The 19,985-nt window shown below is 39.4% G+C and overlaps 1 protein-coding gene across 2 annotated transcripts; it reads right to left on the reverse strand.

Moving 5' to 3' along the window:
• Positions 1-285: 285 nt before the first annotated feature.
• On the reverse strand, positions 286-19,961 carry nherf1a (NHERF family PDZ scaffold protein 1a). Of its 2 annotated transcripts, none has more exons than XM_072667515.1 (6): positions 19,276-19,961; positions 8,315-8,485; positions 5,604-5,757; positions 4,317-4,363; positions 2,027-2,176; positions 286-1,700 (listed from the first exon to the last, which is right to left on the reverse strand). In XM_072667515.1, exons 1-6 carry the CDS (start codon positions 19,744-19,746, stop codon positions 1,533-1,535), a joined length of 1,161 nt encoding a protein of 386 aa, XP_072523616.1. In that variant the 5' UTR covers positions 19,747-19,961; the 3' UTR covers positions 286-1,532. The 2 variants fall into 2 exon arrangements, with proteins under 2 accessions (XP_072523616.1, XP_072523615.1); XM_072667514.1 differs by having other exon boundaries at positions 4,311-4,363.
• Positions 19,962-19,985: the final 24 nt, after the last annotated feature.

The following is a 19,985-nucleotide window of genomic DNA, read 5'->3' on the forward strand; positions in this document are numbered from 1 at the left end:
ACCTGAAGTGTCTCATTCTGAGTAAATGGAGATGAGCAACTGGGCTGGGAAACACCTAATCTACGTGTGCTGATGGCATTGTTAAAGTAATACATTATTTTATTATGCTCTACACACTTCACAGTTTTTAATTAATATGAAAAGGGAGAGAAAATTAACTAATGCTCCTTCCTAGAGTAAAGTGCATTTGTTGGATCAGGGAAACACTACAAGAAGTTGCTTGTGGTTCTCCTGCTCCAGTTCATTCAATCAACCACCACCAACCAATCACAAAATACACCAAAATGTATTTATTTTTCTTTATATATTCATCATTGTTAACAGGTGAAGAGGTGTGTACAGTGATAAAACAGTGGTCATTTGTTCAGGAATGTTCATTTAAAAAAATGTTTTGCAGTCAACAGCCTTACATGATTTTCAACCCAACAAGTTACAAATGTGACTGAATAAAGAAACAAGTACAAATCAAAGCTAATTAATGACGAGTAAATATTTAAAATATTAAATAAACTTTGGGTGACTGTATAACAGTGTATTTGATTTTTAGATCAAGACTAATTTACATAAAACAAATCTAATCATAAAATCTATTTAAAAATAAGTACCTCTACACATATTTCCCATCAATCAATGTTTTACTAACAGCATGGTCCATGTTAGAGATTTAAGATTTCCTCAATATAGAAACAAAACAAAACAAACAGTGGCTCAGCTTTACAGAAGAGAGACCGTAGCCTTTCTGTATAACTTCAATAGGGATATCTGCCCCTACCCAGACGATTATTTTATCAGACATGATCATAAGAAAGCAGTAGATCCAAAAAATTCTAATTCTACAGACTTTCTGAACTGTTCTGAAACCTTCTGTAATCTCCAATCATCAATAAACGGTATGTATGTAGACAGGACAGACTCATGTGCAGTGTACTGAACTGTCACAGTACATTGTGGTGCAGAATCTCACAGGGACACAAATGATCTTTTATGAATAACATTCAGAAAAATATGAATTATGATGCATTTCCTACTTAAAAGTTCAACTCTACACTGTACATAATATAGTAACATTACATCTGATAAACTAATTCAGGAGATCGATATGTGAAAAGTTGGAAGAAATGTGTACAAACACACTCACACCAACAAGCTTCATTAAAAAAATCATCAAAGCAAAATAACACTGGCTTGAAATGTTCATCTGAGAGTGTGTGTGTGTGAGAGAGAGAGAGAGCTAAAACAAAAGGAACAACAGAAGGAAGGAAAAGATGGAAAAAAGAGAAACAAAACTAAAATATCCAGCTACCATTTCAAGACAGTGATTTCAACTCTTGTGAGAGAAGGAAACTGTAGGTTTTTCTATTACCTAAATTCATTATTTCCCTTTTTTTTTTTACTTTTTCCAGTAGCCCTTTTACCAGCTGATCACAGAATCTGAGGATTGGGTTCATAAGCCTGACTGAGGTTTGTGAACTTCATAAATAATGAATGGAGGATAATTACGGAGAGAAACAGAGATGGGGAAGGGGGCTGGTTTAGAGATTGCTAAACAGCTCGCTTCTCTTGCTCCAGTCCATAGGTGGTGCTCTCTTGTTGGAGCGTTTCTGGTGAGCGCGCTCCTTAGCCTGCTGGAGGGACAAACTCAGATCCAGATTTGCACCTGCACCAGCATCTCCCACCACACTCCTCTCCGCTGGCTTCTCCTGTGACACACATTAGCATCATAGGTCATGCTGAGTATCCACAAGTTCTTTCATTTACAGCCAGCAGCACTTCACACTGCCAAGCTAACATCTTTTATAAACTACTATTGACAAAGTTCAGCATCTCCTAAATCCATCAACGCTCTAGCTAACAGCTAGATTCACAATGTGGACAATTTAGCATTCTTGTTTATATTTATGCATGTCTATATATCACCACCTTGCACAGTTAGAAACCACTAGAGGGAGCACATCAATTACAAAACAACCTTTATGCAGTGTGTGCGTGTGTGTATGTGTGAGTGTGTGTGTTTATTGAGACAGACCTCAACAGGGAGTGGACTATTGACAGTAGCAGCAGGGATGGATGCAGTGGAGGAAGTGCTGGACGTAGAGGGACTCGCTGATATTTTTGGTTTGGCTTCCTGTGCTGCCTCCTCCTCCTCCTCCTCCTCCTCCTCTTCCTCCTTCTTTACCTGTGCAATGAACATTCAAAGTTACAACAGACACCAAAGCACTGAGACTGTATGAGACTAAATCAGCAGATAAAGCCTTTCTAATGCATCAAAAACAGGATTAAATAATAATCCAAGTGATAAGGTCTCTGCCAAGTCCAAGTTCACAGATCATATCTTGCGTACAAAGTACTGAAGTGAAGGGTAGGGAGTGCTCTCTGATGTCAGAGAAGTATAACTGAAAGCCTTTTATCTGTATCCACTAGAGAGCCCTGAGAGCACCTTGGATGGACATTGTGACAGGAGCATTTAACACGGTCTGCTTCACTAATCATATTTTGGTGTCACTCAACCCCACCCAGATAACATGTATGCACTCTTTTAACCACAATCTAGTGGTTTCCGTTGTGACCAGAACTAGGCCAGGTTAGAGCTTTTTAAAAAAGCTAGTTATAGGCAAAAGCTAAGCTTTGTTGACAAATAACGGTCAGCTACACTAATTTCATGATTGCAACTGATTTTTATCCCTTAATTATGTGTGATCTTGAAATCCTTCTCTTTCAAAATTGCAACATATTCCCATACTGTTTTAAAGACGATTATATCCTACTAATAAAGATGTAAATAACACACCCATCATCACACGACTTAACTGATTCAGATGGGCACCTAAGGGATCATGAAGCTGACTGACTAACCAGCACCTTCATGTCCCTTCAATCCACAAGGTCTGCCCAAAAGATGTTCCCACAAAAACAAGCAGATCATAAAGGTACTTTTTTTTTTATTTACAATGTGGTTGTGTACAGAATCAACAATTAGTAATTAAGATGCAACCTAAATGTAGACTTTCATCTATAAGGTCAAAGGGTTTAACAAAAATACTGCATTCATTTCATTACCTTCAATCATTTTATAATTTTTTTCTGCATACATTTTTCAAGTTAAAAGAACAAAGACAACTGACTGATAACACTATTTCATGGCAACTTATGGAGATGGATGCCAGTGAAGGAGGCCATCATTAGACAAAAAAAAACAAATCTATCAAGAGTAACAGGAGAAACTTCAGTGGTCAAATAAAAAAAATGTTAGATTCTTAAAAAGAAGGATCACACTGGTGAGCTCAACAACACCAATCAAACTGGGTCACAGGTGTTTACACTGATACTAGACTGATCTAGTTTTACTGACAGAAGTAGCAGAGTGAAGTTTGTATAGTGTATAAAGTATACAAGTGTGAAGTGTATAAAGCTCAGATTTGGTCAAATGCTGCAAAATGGACAGGCTAGTGCTTTAAGTGTTTAAGGCAAAAAAAAATGTCAGGGTCAATCACCAGACCTTAACCCAGCAACTTTTCAGTCAATGAAGACAAAACTGAAGACAGAAAGATCCACAAACTAGAGAGAATAACTGGTGGTTTCACACAAAAACTACAGTTGCAAAAACCAGACCCAGCTCCTCACACCCAATGCTGTCTTATATGCTGAAGAATCCCCCACTACCTTTGAGCAGCTGCTTTTTATCTAGCACACTCTCTTATTCTGTATTTCTCTGACTTCTTCCTTCTCCGTTCCTTAGTGTAATCTGGCCATCGTTGATAGAGAGTGTTGTGTGAGAGAAAGCAGAACCTCATGACCTGTGGTACACAGCTGCTTTCTCCTCAGTTTAACCCAGTCATGTTATACATTTTTTGACCAACAAGAGCTTCTAAAGTATTTACAGCCTCCAAACCTACAAACTTGATTAGAAAAGAAATGCCAAAGCAATTAGTTCTCGGTTGAGGTTTAAAACTTTCTCAAAAGGCACAAAAAGACTCTAATTACTGGTTTCCGGAATAGAGATTAAGAGTGCTGGTCTGATTTCTCAATGGAAAAATCACCATTAACAGTGTAATTGAATCTGGGACTTGGCTCAGTCAGAGTGCAGGGAAGTGCCCCTAAAACAGGGTTTCTCAGCTCCAGTCTTAGAGATCTACTGCACATTCATCTGTTTAGTTTTTTTTTCTTGAAAACACCTAAAACATCTAACATGCGAGTTGAACATTAGACACTGGAAAACACAACACTGGGAAAACGTACATTGCCTGAGACAGTTCCACTGGCTGTGGAGTAATAATATTCATTTAAAAATGAAACAGGAGCAATTTACTTACTATTACCTTTTCTTCTGAACTCTCTTTGCTGGCAGCTGGTTCAGGCAGAGGGCCTGAGAAAATAAGAAGAAACAATATTAACTCATATCAAGCTTCTCATAAACACACAAACAAACAAAATGTCTGGTAAAATTCCCTGAATCAGTACCTCCACTATGGAGGGCTGTGGTGTATGTGAACAAGTCAGATTAATAAACCAATGCCTTTCAAATGATTCTAACCGACACATCTTAGGATCTTCTACACTAATGGTTGTTCATTCTGTGTTAAGAACATGTGAGACGGTGTAGTCGATGGAGAGCGAGGAACTGCTTGTGAATAAATAAGTGACTTGTTGCAAGTTAAACATTCAGCATCTGTATGACAATGCACAAAACAACTATTAACTGAAGGGTCAATAAGCAAAGTCCAAACGTTATGGACACACTATATTAACAGCTGGTCACATGCAATGTAAGCTCATCTTAAGGAGAGAAAAGGAAAAAATGTATGTATTAAGATGAAATACATGACCAAATACTGAAATGCTATAAACACTGTAAAAACTGGACTGGAAAGACTTTTTAATAACGTCTAGGCAGCTGGTGTGGAGGTCCACTATATCTGACAGGTTTAGGGTCCAAAACCAACCCCATGCTGTTGCTATGGTCATGGTTGCCAAGACCTACTGGAAGAACTCTGTTGACTTTGACTAATACTCATATGTCAAGATAGGGCCTGTGAAGGCTGCGAGTTAATGTTTAAACAGTTGCCCAATCATACGGTTTGTGTGTGAGTGCACCATCAAAGTGTGGGCAATTAACCTGAAGATTGAAGCACATGTATACAATTTTCCCCTTACAAAACAGTACCTCATTGATCAGTACGTAGTGTCTGAAGTTTGCTTCTTCAAGTTTTGCTTGCCTCACTTATCACCCACCTTGATGGAAAAGACTTGAAATAGACTCAAACTGACTTAAGTGAATTTTAACTGGTCAACATACAGCCTCTACATTTTTTAACCCTGAAACACCTAAAGCTGTGGCCTAAAGGTTAGAAAAGTGGGCTTGGGACTGGAAGCTCATGGTTCGAACCTCTGGACTGACAGGAGTGCCCTAACCCCCAATTGCTTCCCAGACACTGGGATGGCTGCTTACGAGTCCAGGTGTGCATGTTCACTGGCAAAAAAATTACGCAGCAACTGTAGAGGCAAACTCCATTTGACAATCATGTCCAGATGCATGAAGAGTATGACATACTGTGATTGTATCCTTCAATAGCACAGTGTTTAATTAGATTTTGGTACTTGCTCACCTGTAATGTGCTCCTCAGTAGGGAGAACCTCGCAGCTGCTGAAGAAAGCTTCTGTGTCCGGGTCAACCACCAGCAACCGAAGCTCATCACCTCCAGCTTTGATGGCAGCCACCACGTCAGAGTGCTGCATGCCTTGCACAGGCGTGCCATTCACCTGCCAAACAGCATAGAGATCCGGCAAGATCAGCAAGGGCTGCTGGGAAAGCTGAAGCATGCTATGGATCTCTAAACCTGCTGGAACCTCTATACAGAATGAGGTCAACAGGAGTTCAATACAACAGAGCTGATCAATCCAAGAAATACTAGGAAGGACAATACTACTTTCTCTTTTACAATACAGATACAGATACAGATACCAATATCTATACATATATATATAACATTTTAAATTAAAGTAAAAAAAAAGTGACCTGTTTTTAGTTAAGGCACTTAAGGTCACTTCACTTATAAGGGATATCGTGTACAAACAACTCAACCATTCTATTAACCCACAGGAAGAAACTCACAGCTAACACCATGACATCACACATTATGTGAATTAATGTGCTATATAATTTAAATATATCTGTGGAAATGTAATATTATTGGTCCAGAAATAATGTAGAGACACCTGAGGAAACACTGGGGGCCTATGTCAGTGCTTCCGAGGCTGAGGAATGTGTGTAGGAGAACCAGGGCAGGAGTGGGCTTTTCGGAATGCTTATCCCAGCCTCCCATTCCCCAGGCAATTAAAGAACAGCAGGCAAACAACAGCCCCCTTATGTGTCTCCCAGTCAACACAGGAGACACCCCCCTCCTCCTCCCTATAGTGTGCACACATACAAACGCACAAACACAAATACATTCTCATACACCCACACAAAAACTAGGAGTTCTGAAAGGTGGGAATGAACTAGGAAAAAGTACCTAAACTGTTCAGTTTAATTTTCCAGTCTAAAACAACCTTAAGGCTCCATTTGTGACATTTAAGTGCATAAAGACTTCGGGACCAGAAGAAAATGAGAGCCATGCTGGGAGAAGAAGTGAAAGTGTGGTGATTCTAAGAATGTGAAAGCATGTTCGCCTTTAACGGCTGCCAGCATTCAAATTACTGCTCAGCTTCGATCCTATTCTGCCCTGAAGCGGCTGGGAAGTGTCTTTAAAATGGAAATCCCGTCTGTAAGGGGGTGTAGAGCAGTCTGACACTAAAGGGCATAACAGGAATTCATCAAAGTGCTCAACAAATAAACGATTCAAGGTCTCTGGTTAAACAGGCTACACCATTATTCATCCCAACATGAAGCCTCCTCCAGATTAGAGAAGGTAACCACTGAAGCCAGCAGAAGCAAGGGGAGCGGTGGATCGGTGAGTCAGTGCTAAACGCAGATGGCAGAGAGTACACATCCAGGGTGGGACAGTATTAGACAGCAACAGGCTCTTCAAAGCTCCATGAACCTGACCACTGACGCAATGCCTTTGAGAAAGAGCTGTGTAGGTTTTGACTACATCTCCCCTTGACACAGGAATGCAGCCTGCATCTGGCCTTCTCTTGTTCTTACTCTTACAGCCATACATCAAATACTGTATTTAAAGCACACAATGTACATTTTCTTGTGTTTTCCCACAGGAGGTTTTTGGTGTGGTTTTATGTACCAAAAATAGCTGGTAAAAACATATATAGATATTTTCTCCTGTAGAATTTATATCTGACATGTGTATTTTGCCTCTCTCTCTCTCTCTCTCACACACACACACACACACACACACACACACACACACACACACACACACACACACACACACACACAATCCTGCTTTTGTTGGAGTAACTGTCCAGGCAAGGATTTTCAGATTTCCAAGGATTTTACAGTTTAGAGAATTGCTGGGAGGATGTAAGATAATTCACACAGTTCTACTGCTCCACAGCTCAATGCTGGGGAGCTTTATACACCTTTAGCCTATTCCTGGTATATTCAGGTTCAGGTTTATCTGCTCCAGGGAGTCCTATTAAAATGTACTTTTCCATATGTGAACTGTGTTAAATATAAAGTGAGCAATGTCTACAAACTGTATTAAATTCAAATTATTTCAGAAAAGCAAGAAAATTTTGTTGACCATGATATGGGGCCTTTAAATGCTTACAAAAAGAGCAGACAGCCCTGAACAGAGTTCATATGGTTACATTTTCACAGCATGGTATGCACTGGCCTCTCTCTCTGCCTTATTGAACTGTCAAGCTGCATAACTGCCATCTGAACTCTGTAACTCCATCCAAGAGACAATAAGTGGATTAAGTAAGACCCCATTTCACCATGCACACTGTGGGAAGGCTGGAAAAAAAAGCAGCACCCCCTGACCCTAGAAGGGGTGTGCTCTAATCCCTGTTCTCCAGGAGAGCCAGTAATTGCACTGACCACTCCTGCTCTGATGCATAATGGGATTATCTCATAAACACTGTTTTAATACTTTAGCAGGGTAGATATAATGTAAGCTGGGCTTTTACTGTTTAATGCGCCATGAATGCAAGGGTATAATAAAGCTGAAAATTGCTGCTTCTCAAGTTCCAGTTTGAAAACAACCAGTGAACCTAACAGGTGGTGTCATCTAACAAACTTTTCAACATTAAGATCTTATTTTCCATCGAATCATAATTATCTAAAGCCAGACCATGACAGTACAGGTGTGGGCTGGTTAAAGTCCAGAAGGGCTTCAGAGCTGTGGAAGCACAGTACCTGCACCACTTTATCTTGGGGTCGAAGTCCAGATTTCTCGGCAGGGGAGTCCTCGTCCACTGCCCTGATGTACTGGCCTGGTTTGGACTTCTCACTGTGGAGGTTAAAGCCATAGCCTGTGGCTCCTTTCTTCATGTGGCAGAGACGGGGACGTAGCTCATTCTTCGATTCCTGCAACAGACAAGAGAAATGTGTGAGAGCGGGAAACAATGTGTTTAATTATTACTGAATAGCAAGAGATGATCATAAAATGACACAATTTATGTCATGATGGAGTACCAAAACAAAACCACAGACGTGGACTTGGAAATTGAAAAATTCCTGAACATGATAAGAAGAATGATTCACTTCACATTTGAGTATAGAGAGGAAAAAAACAGAAAATATGTCTGAGCACTACATACCACTCTACAGTACAAATAAACACTGTAAAAACAGCACTGTCTATCAGTCATCCACAGTTAGTGCCCAAGACTTTAACAGGTAATCACCAACAAAGTACAGATCAGCTAAAACAATGCCAATGCAATGGATATGTATAGTCTGTTAATCAAGCCTGAACAAAGTAAACCCCTGCAATGTTACATGGATTCAACATATAAACAAGCCATAGAAATAATCATGAAATTATAGAAAGAAAAACGTTATACCATTTGAGAGACTGGGAATTCAGGCATCCGCCTTCTCTCCGTGTATACCACTTAAAAGAGAACTGATGAGAACCGATGATACCTTGTCATTTCTACTTCCTTTTTCATTGCACTGCCTGATAATATATGGGCAAGGTTTTACACAACCAAACAAAACGTTGCACATGAATGACAATATATGACCTCCTGTCTCTCCTAATGGTCTTCAGATGATATTTCTATTTGTCTTTGGGTGTTATGGATGATGATAGATCAAATGAAACAGGCACACAAGCTTTGTAATAAGAAAAACAGGGATCAGATAAACGAGTAACACTCTAATCACACTGACAACATTATGCTTTTACATTGAACTAGTGTTAAATGAGAGAGTTCAACGAGAGAGTGAGCAGAGGGTTAGCACTGAATGCTTTTTTTGGTCTGTGTGTAAAACCTGCACCTACACTGTCCGTACCCTTATTAGGATAATGCAGGACATCTGGTCTCAGCAGGCTACTTTACATGTAAAAGGGATAGTGGAATTGGACAGCAAAAACAAGGGTAGCATTAGTGTCAGTGTAAAGGCTTAACCAAGATTACCTACCTCCACTTGCTTTGGCGATGTGCACACACACACACACACTCTAAAAAGTAACTTCTTACAAAGTAAAACCTCACACAAGAAATATTTCACTTCTACAGTGTCTAAAAAAAAACACACACACAGCACTACAACTAGTGAAAAAAACCTAGTGAAGATGAAGAGGAAGTGAGAGGCCACCTTGTGTACCACTGTTTACCACGGCCTAATCCAGCAGAGGCCATATGTTGAGGTAAGTGCTTAATCCCACAGCCACAGAGCATTAGGTTACTGCTGAGGAGGAGCTGGGTGTGCTGATTGTGGCTAGTCTAACACCAGCTCTGCTCTCACCATGCCATCCATGTATCCTAGAAAAGACTACTTATTTTCTGTTGCTGTAATATTTGAATACCATGTTAGGTTAATGTGGTCATTTTGGGAAATGCCTCGGTGCTTCTTACAAGCGGTTTTACATTCTTGGTTGCACAACAACTGCTTTTGCGGAACTAGGTTGAGTCTGAACTGGGTGCTTTTGCTGATGTGTCAAACACATTGTAATGGTCATACAAAAACCTTGTCTCTACAAAATGTTAATTTATGAAAAAAAATAATAATTCATTTTTTTTATAACGTATAACTTTCAATGGAATGTAAAAATTATTTCAAGCAATTTTGAAACTTTTAAGAACCATATTCATTATTCGTTTTAGACAAAGATGCTATTTGACCTCCACCTGTAAACTATTTATGCAGTGAACACACACATACACGCACACACTAGTGAGGAAACATACACAGTGACAGTGAACTCACGTGCCAGGAATGGTGGGCAGCCATAGCTGTGGTGCCCAGGGAGCAGAGAAGGGCCCCAACAGTGGCAGCTTGCCAAGTCGGGGTATCGAAAACACAACATCAATAGCCACCACTGCCCTGCATTTCTAATTTGACACAATGACAAAAATGGAGATGGAGATGGAGATACGCAGTTTTGTGTGAAAGCGTCAAAATGTATGTTTGATCTGGGCATATATTACTTTTACACTTCCAGTCTTCAACTATTGACATGTAATTATCTCACTCCACATTTAACATGGTGCGTTTGCTTTGCAAAAGTGTTTAACCCCTTTAAAGTCACCAGATACAGCTGGATTTCCAGACTTAAACTCTTCCAGACAGTATTTTTATTGCAAACTATTATGCTGTTCCTTTTCTATGAAACTGAACTGTAAGTACAAAAGCTTAACTATAAATAATTAATACCAATAATTAATACTGTACTGCATTGTGCTCTGCTATCACTGTTGATAAGTAAGGCTTCTAACGGTTAAAGCCAATATGAATAGGAAAATCATGATCCATCATCCTTCTGTGCGGTGAGATATGACATCTTGCCGGTTTCTGAGCTAGCTCAGCCTTTTCAATCGAAGGTGGGTTGTGGTGGTGGTCTTTAGATTAGTTACTATTATTTTCCCTGCTGCAGAATTTTGTCTTTTAAAGAAACATTTGAGCTTCAAATAGCAGCTTCAAAATCATTTTGATGGTCCACTGACAGTAATAGGGAGAATGGCGTCTCTGTCATTGCCACTCCAGGTCGGAACTCTGCTACTGCACTATGTAATTTTGGTGGAGCTTTACAACACCTCTCAATGTGGGCTCTATATCCTTCCGCTTGTGAACAAATGCATGTGTGTACCACTGTCCATGAGCCGAGCACAGCTGAAAGTACGATTAGTTTTGACACTGGGTGTGTAAAAGCAAATGACACAGTCTTATAATTCTTGCATAATTCTGCTCTACGTTAGATGAGTAATGCTGAATATGGTAAAAAAAAAAAAGTCCGTTTCAGGACTTTAGAAAAAAGCAGGCAGCCATTCACTTTCAGCGTGAGTAAGAAGGGAACTATTGGGTCTATAATAAACTGCACTAATGGTCAACACCACATGAAGGCAATGATAAGATACACTGTACTCTTAAGTCCAGCACCCTTATCACCCATGCTTGATTGTGATGTGCTTTTAAAAAGGAGGTTTACAAGCATTTGCACCCTGACAACATGGCTATTCCCAGTGTTGGGCATAAAAATTAACTCCTTTTTATATCACGTTTTTATTGTATATCACATATATTAAAAGGTGTGCTGCGTTCCACTCCACAGTCTCCCCCTTGAGAACGTAATAGATAGACCTGGGTCTAGTGTGCTGATAACACAGACATGTGTCTCCTTAGGTATGCTTGAGGAAGGGGTAGCAACGGAGTGAATGAGTACATAAGGGAGTGGAGTCCTGTTCAAGGAGAACTGCTGACTGTAAAAGCATGCATACTAAAAACACCACGATTATAGCCTAATATCTGCATTACCATGATACACTATGACCACAAGACAGACAAATGGGAAAAAGAACTTGAAGCAAGTCTTATATAAATGCAAGTATACAATCACCAGGAATGCACACTTATAATATTTTTGTTATTACGGCTGGCTTTTGAAATACTGATATTGCAGATGGTTACCATGTGCCCTCTAAAAATTTTTAAAATTATATTTAAAATTATAATTATATTTATTATATTAACCCTTGCCTTTTTAGTGAAAATGTTATATATTGTTAGCTGTTCAGGCTGTATTACCCCAGGCTTTTGCAACCTAAAGACTACCTGTTTTGCTCTAGTGTCTGAGAGAGAAGGTTTGGTCCATTACTTGGTTTAGAAATTGTCTGAACATTGTCTGTTTTGGTGAAAAATGAGTGTCCCTCTGTAGGCTTTAATACGTGTTAACTAGCTAGAAGAATGGCTTTATTTATATTTGACACCACTGGAGTATTTATACTTCTAAAGCCAGTAGGGCACAGATAATTAAAACTGCATAGCGGTTTTATTTTGTTAATTTCTATGTTCATGGTAATCATCTCCTAATGTAACTATATTCTTTCCATGCTGGAAAACAGGACTATGAAATTATGCTTTAGGCCTCGGAATCACACTCAATATGGATTCACACTTTATTACACACTTAATACTTTATTAGGAACACCTACTGTACATCTACTAATTTGTGTAATTATCTGAACAGCTAATTGTATGGCAGTAGTGCAAAGCAGACATGATGCAGATGTAGGTAACGTTTACATCAACCAAGTAAAGAATATGATATGTGATTTTGAGCTTGAAAATATTTTTGGTTTCAAACAGACTGGTTCTTTGATAGCTGATCGTGTGATTTTCAGCACATCTGTTTCAGAGTTAACTCAGAAAGGAGCAATACAGAAAAAAAAAATGCAATTACTAGCAGGTCTATGGATGGAAACACCTTGTTATTGAGAGAGGTGAACAGATAATATCCAGAAAGCCACAGCCTTTTTGAGTATTTTTCCTGACCAAGTGCATCCCTTTATGGCCCATCTTCTAACAGCTACTTGCAGCATGACAATGCACAAAGCAAAAGTCATGTCAAACTGGTATAATGATTATGACAATGAGTTTAGAGTGCTTCAGTGGCCTTTACAGCCACGGGATCCGAATCCAATAAAACACCTTTGGAATGTGGAGGAACAGGAGACTCAGAGCATGAAAGTGCACCTGAAAAATCTGCAGATATTGTGTGGTGCAATCATGTCAACATGGATAGGAATATCTAAGGAATGTTTCCAACATCATGTGGAATTAATACCATGAAGAACTGAGGCTGTTATGAGAGCATAAGAGAGGCCATGCCCAGTATTAGTACAACGTTCCTAAAAAAGGTGTTTGCTGAGTGTACAATAAGGCTTTTCATGAAAACACCAGAATAAATATTATCCTTCATGTAACAATGGCCTTCCAGAATTGCTATTCTTGTCCCCATTGTATCTAATATCGTCCAATCAGAAGTAGAGGTGAGTAGAGCAGACATGCTGTAATCCCTGTACTCCCTTCACTGCCAACCAGTGCTCCAACGAGTCTGACCAGTACAACTGTGTGTGACAAAAGCTTTTTAAAAAGAACAAAAAAAAGCCTGACGATGCCAGCAAAAGATAGCATAGCTGAGGGCTTCAAATGAACCACTGTTAATCAGCTCGAACTGATCAATGTCTGTGTGCCACACGTTTTAATGTACAACAAATAAGCTTGGCTCTTTTATTAGGAGGTCATAAGTTCGATCCCTGGAAATGACACAGCCTTAGATGGCCAGGTGGATAGGATGGACCTCGTTCTCCCAATCACTCAATGCAATGCTAGCTAGGCTCTCCCAGTTAATGTTTTCCTTCAAACATGTTCGGTTGTGCAAATGACTTGGAATAAGACTTGGAGGACGCACACCCTTCACCCTCCTGGGGCTGGTAGAACATCCTTGCGAGTAGAAAGGACTAAATTGAAAATTGCTAATAGAAAGCTTAGTCCTTTATCCATTCAACAGGACAAAAACCCTTTTCTCAAGAGTTAACAGCTCACCTATGGATCACAACACTATCAACAGCCATTATAATGCGCAACATCCCAAAGGTTAATGACTTTATAGCTCACTTATATTACCCATGATCCTGTCTATGGTTTGCTTAAGAGGAGAGTTAAGTACAGACACTGGGAATGGGGTGGAGTAAAAGAAGGACATTTTCATGCATCATGGCTACAATTTTCATCTAAAACCAACAAAACACTTCAGAGTGTCTAACACACTTGTTTTCTTTGGTGGTGTCAGCAACTGACACATGCAGGATTATTGAAGTTTGACTATGAGGAAAATTGGGAGCTTTTTACAAGCTCCATGCTGAGGCCTTGAACCTACCACATGAACTTACAAAGATAATGATCAACCTACAAAGACATGAGACTGTAGGTCTAATAGACACACAGCAGCACATTGACAACAGCAAAACATACACACACACACCAAGTGTCATAAAAAAGGCACTTATGCCTTCATTTTAAAGTGAGAAATTAGGCACTTTGTCGCCTCTTCTTTTTTTTTCTATCGTTTAAAACAAAGACTTCATCAGCAGGAAAACAACAGCCTTGTAACGCAGGAAGTGGTTTATTCAAATGTGCATTCACCTCTCCCTGCTTCATGTCTACACACGGCCTTTCACCATCAGCAGCTGTTACAAACACGCACGAGCTGACATCTGCCCTCCTGTTTAGTTTTGAAATTTACATGTGGCTGTCGACATGAAGTGAGCATTAAGTACCTCGATCTAGTCACCGGTGCCATCATGAGCAGCACTGTGTACACTGTGTCAGAGCCAGGCATTTGCATGTGCAAGTTTATCATGAAGGTTGATTTATTTAGAAGCGAACGCAAATGACATATGAAACGAGCACAACTAACTAGGAACTGTGATGGAGGAAAATGATTAGGCCACATTTCACAGTGTTAAGTTAAGCAAATTCAGTGTAGTGACTTCAAAACAAAGTCTCAAGATATTTGCTTCTTTTTATTGACAACATCATAATACTAAGTGTTCTCTCAAAAACACAGTATAGACTTACATATAGACTTAATAGTTTACATGCAGAAATTTATGGCAGACAGTGGTTCATTTTGAGCTGTTCTGACTGGATAAAAAGCAGACTTTTCTTTTACTTAGATTTCATGATACAAAAAATGTATCACAATATATCATAATATATTGAAAGAGGTTTAAATTCTGATGTTATTTTTGAAACTGTAATGAAATTGCTACAGCATGTTATCTAATGATTATCATATAACAAGAATTTAGTTAATGTAGGAATTTTAGTCATTTCTGTCATTCCTACCCTGGGCTTGGCACACTGTTACTGCACTATTTAACTGGTGGAGCTCTGCAGAAGACCTCTCGCGGGGTCTTTTGTATAAAATCCTGTAATATTACCTGTAATATTAACGTGTCAGTTCACATGCTCTCAGGTCTGATGCTGGTTCTCTATATTTCAGCTTGTCAACAAACACACGTATACAGCTGTTTACAAGGAAAAGTGCAATTTGTATCTACAATAGTGGTGTAAATGTGAGTTACACTCCCCAAATGTAGGGGGAGTGAAAAGTGAAAAAAGTGAAAAATACCAAATCTCGCAGTTCAATCAAGTTTATGTAACACTCACAATATCATGACATACCCTGTATTTAGCATACTGACTTTCAATAGTCAATAGTAATCAATAACTGACTGCCTTAATTTTATGTTCAGAGCCAGTAGGCTGTACGGCATACATTAGAGCACATGCCGGTTAAAGGGCAGAACTCTTTGAACCTTTGTATCTACATGCAAATCATGAAGAATCATCAGAGGAATGTCAGTGAGGTTATAATAAGCCCCAGCTTTACTAAGCAGACTACATCAGTCTGCACTGTGACTCACACTGTTGCAACATGGAGGAGTTTCCAGCACGTTGTAGTCCATGCTTTCTCAGTCTATAATGGCACACTCAAATGTAATAAATAACTTCAAATGAACTACAATTAAAAAATTTTCTTTAGTATATAGTTTATATATAGACATGTGTCTGCACCAGATGTTTCATCCTCATTCCATGACACATAAAACATAACTGTAGTTATACTGTATTATTACAGGTCTATTACAGTCACCATGTTTGTTCTGCAAATCCATCTAAGCTGTCCAGGAAAATGGCTGAAAAACAATAAACCCTCTGTGTGAGTAATCCATTCCAAAAACTCATCTCGGTTTGAAAATAACACCCCTCTGAGTTTGGCTATGAACAAAGGGTGCTTAGTCTAAGCCAACTGGACAGCCATTCCGAGGATGTTCCATTCAGTGGCATCGCTCCTGAATGACAGGAGAGAGGAAGCGTGAAATGCATGAGTCTTATGGAGTCCCCTTCCACAACAGAGGAGTCATTCATAGATGACCAGGCATTCAAAAGCACTTATTATAATTGCTAGGATGAACTGTAATTATAATCCATATTCACCCAAATACCTCGGAGAAAATCTTATTGTGGTATGCCTCTGTTTAGCTCCATTCCACTAATAGAAACAAGCAACAGACGGAGTAGGAACACTTTGGGGTCACTATAATGTGCCAATAATAGGAGGATAGATATTAAATGGTACAGGTAATTATGTAGAAATGCATTATTACCATGCATTAACTTTTCACATTTTGCACCTGTAGTAAATGATTGAGAAACTGTGATGAAATGACATAATTAAAACGCAGTGTTAATGACATCATTAAAACGCAGTGTTCAATAAAACTACAATCATCTACACTAAAGGTTTCAAGTCTATGGTTCTAAGGTCAATAATTAAGTTCTCTCACAGCCGGAACAACAGCACCTAATCCAACCTGTAAACAAGTAACCAATACTGCTCATAAGAAAGTGCACAGCTGGCACTGACTAATGTGGTGTTGGCACATAGAGAAACTTCAATACCTTATATTTTAATAAAGCCAATGAAGTTCTGACAAACCAACATTTTGACTTAAAGTATGAGATATTCAATCAGATTTAATATTTAATATTACCACTTTTAGACATAACAAAACAGGAAATTCTGTCTATTGTGTCCATGTTATCATGCTGTGCTTTACATTAAAGAACATAGGCTTAAACTTGGCTTCTTCTTCTAACTCTCCAAATGGGTTAAATTAGATATTTTTTAAGGCAGACATGCTAACATCTGCATATCTGTGACTCGGAAGGAAGATGGTTTGATTTCCCCGATTTAGAAAATGCCTAATAAGCAGTTTTCACAAGTGTCACACTCCAACGTCCTAGTGGGACACACTCGTCATGAAATCAGGTTAGCTCCAACCACTGTAGCAAAACGTTTAGAAGGCAAATGTTGTTATTTGAATGCAACCATTAAGTCTGCCTGCTTGGGTAACAGGTCCAGCTTTCTCATGAAGGCGCGTCATTAAGGCTTTAAATTAAAAACAGCTTTGTGTCAGTCCTCTACGTCTCAAATCAAAAGGACTTTCAACCCAGTCCTTCAGAGATGTGAGGACTTTGATTGAAAGCATCGCTGGATTAAGACATCCATGGGGAAAAAAAATTAATTGTTCACATTCCCTGCCAAAAGGCCCCTGGCATTATCCACACACTGCACAATTGTGCAAATCATTTGACCTTTTGCTACGTAATATTACTGCATGAGACACTATTCACGTATCAAATAGAAGCATCTTTATGAAAGAACCAAAGGTGAAATACCATCACTTTTATCTTTGCAATCTCTGATAAGCTTTCTGGCCTGTATTTGGTCATTCTTTTTCTGTAGGTTCGACTGGATAAGAAGCCTGGATGCTGGGCAGCATACCGGTAGACCAACGGAGCTACAATGCTAATATAACAGATGTCAAATTGGATTTATCTGTATAGCACTTTTTACAACTGATGTCACAAAGCAGCTTTACAGAAATTAGGTAATAAGACAAAATAAACAAAACAAAGCATAAACCCGCTGGTGAGAAAGCCAAAGACGACAGTGGCAAGAAAAAACTCCCACAGAGCTGAAGAAAGAAACATTGTGATGAAGCAACACTCACAAGGGGGGACCCATTCTACCCTTGTCAGAACTATGTATAGATTATTGATGTTAGAAAAAGAGGCACCGTACCATTACCTAAGCTTGCTGTTTTGCTCAAATGTACTGATATAGTCTTAATAGTGGAGGTAAGAGTAAGGAAAGTAATGATGATGATGGTTAATGATAGTAATGATAGTAATAATTATAATAACTATAATAATAACAGCAGTTAGAAGAGTAATAGTTAGAGTCCATGTAAACTTCAGTGTAGCTGGTAATGGAGTTGTGGGCATATTCTCAGAGGCAGGTAGCAGTAGCTGGAGGGTGAGCCACTGGTCTGTTAAGGTTAACAGTAGAGACCATTGGCCGAATTTCCAGTTGAGTGTCACTTAAAAAGATTTTGGCTATCTACTTCTATTCCTTTTTAGCTACGTTAGTGTCATAGTACAAATAAAAGAAGCCAATTTCAGACATAAATGTTGTCTTTGCTGACTGACTACATTTGGGGTAAGGAGACAGTTTTGTAATCTAGTATTTCTGAGATCTACTGCTGTAAGTATCATAAGCATGAGTGCAGCTGGAGTCTAAACTGAGCAGAACAGGCCAACTTAACCCTCATACTAAACTACTGAATTTAGTATGAAGAAAAATGCCACTTGAGTATTTATTTAAATTCTTACAATAATACATGAACACACTTATACTCAAATGGGAATGTCCTACTGTTTTGTTCAAAATCTGAGACATTTCTTCAGATTTGTGCTTCAAGGGTTCAAGGGTTCAACAACTGATCAGTGTTTGTTTAATTTAGCATGGTTAGAAAAAAATGCCGCAAAGCCGGTTAAGACTGGTCTATAGAGGTAAATGTTTGTATGGTTATGTCATGGATAAAGAGCTAACAGTATTTTTATTACACATCACATTAAACCTCAACAACAACAACAATAATAATTAATAATAATAATAATAATAATAATAAACTTAATTCATCTAGCACTTTTCATTCTTAAAAATTAATCAACACACTTTACATAAAATAAATCTAATGTAATACATTGGTGTAAAGGTTTTGGGATTTTGTATTGTTTTCTTATCAATAATCAAACTGCTTCTAATGTGAATGTGATCAATGAAGTAAAGCTCACTTTTTTAAGCTGTATGGTTTCCACAGGTTTGATGGAGCTCTTCAGAGCTGAGCTCAGACTAGCTCAGAGAGCACATGGGCCAAAGGAAACGTGTCATATGGAGATCAGAGAGCTAAATGACTAAATGACTGGCTTATGTATATTCTCGTTTCATTTACCTTAGAGCTGACACTCAGTCTGTCGGGGGTAGAGTCTCCATTAGTGTCGGGCTCTGGGCTCTTCTCTCTCGGCGTACCGTTCTCCAGCTCCACACGGGACTCCGGCTCCACGCGGGGCTTCGGCTCGCCGCCCGGTAAAGGTATCCCGTCGGTGACGAACTCTTTTTGGCACCTGAGGCTGAGTTTTGCGAGCAGCTCCTGGGTCTCGGCATCTACAACGATGAGCTCCAACTTTCCCGTCACCGCTCGTATGCGGGAGACGACCTGTTGGTGGCTCTCTCCCTCCACGCTCTCTCCGTTCACGAACACCACTTTGTCCCCGGCCAGAAGACCCGAGCCCTCGGCCGGAGAACCGGACTCCACTAGCCGGATATACTGACCCGCCTTCCCCTTCTCCCCGTGCAGATGGAAACCGTATCCATCGCTGCTCTTCTCCAAAACACACAGCCTGGGCCTGAGGTCGCCTGACATCCCGTCTAACTTTCAGCAGTTTGCCTACAAAACTGAAGTTACACAGATTTCCACTCCAAAGTCCAGAATTAAAGCTGACACGCAGTTTACAAACCACAAGAGAAACTGAGCGACTGCTAAAATTAGGGAAAATTTCTTGAAGTAATTTCTTAAGTAAACTGTTTACGTCCTGAAGCTCCCTCGCTATTATACGCCCTCGTCCCCAAACTCTTAAGTATCGAGTAGTCCAGACACGGTTC

The sequence above is a fragment of the Salminus brasiliensis genome, chromosome 22 (assembly GCF_030463535.1).
Source record: "Salminus brasiliensis chromosome 22, fSalBra1.hap2, whole genome shotgun sequence".
Classification (NCBI taxonomy): Eukaryota; Metazoa; Chordata; class Actinopteri; order Characiformes; family Bryconidae; genus Salminus; species Salminus brasiliensis.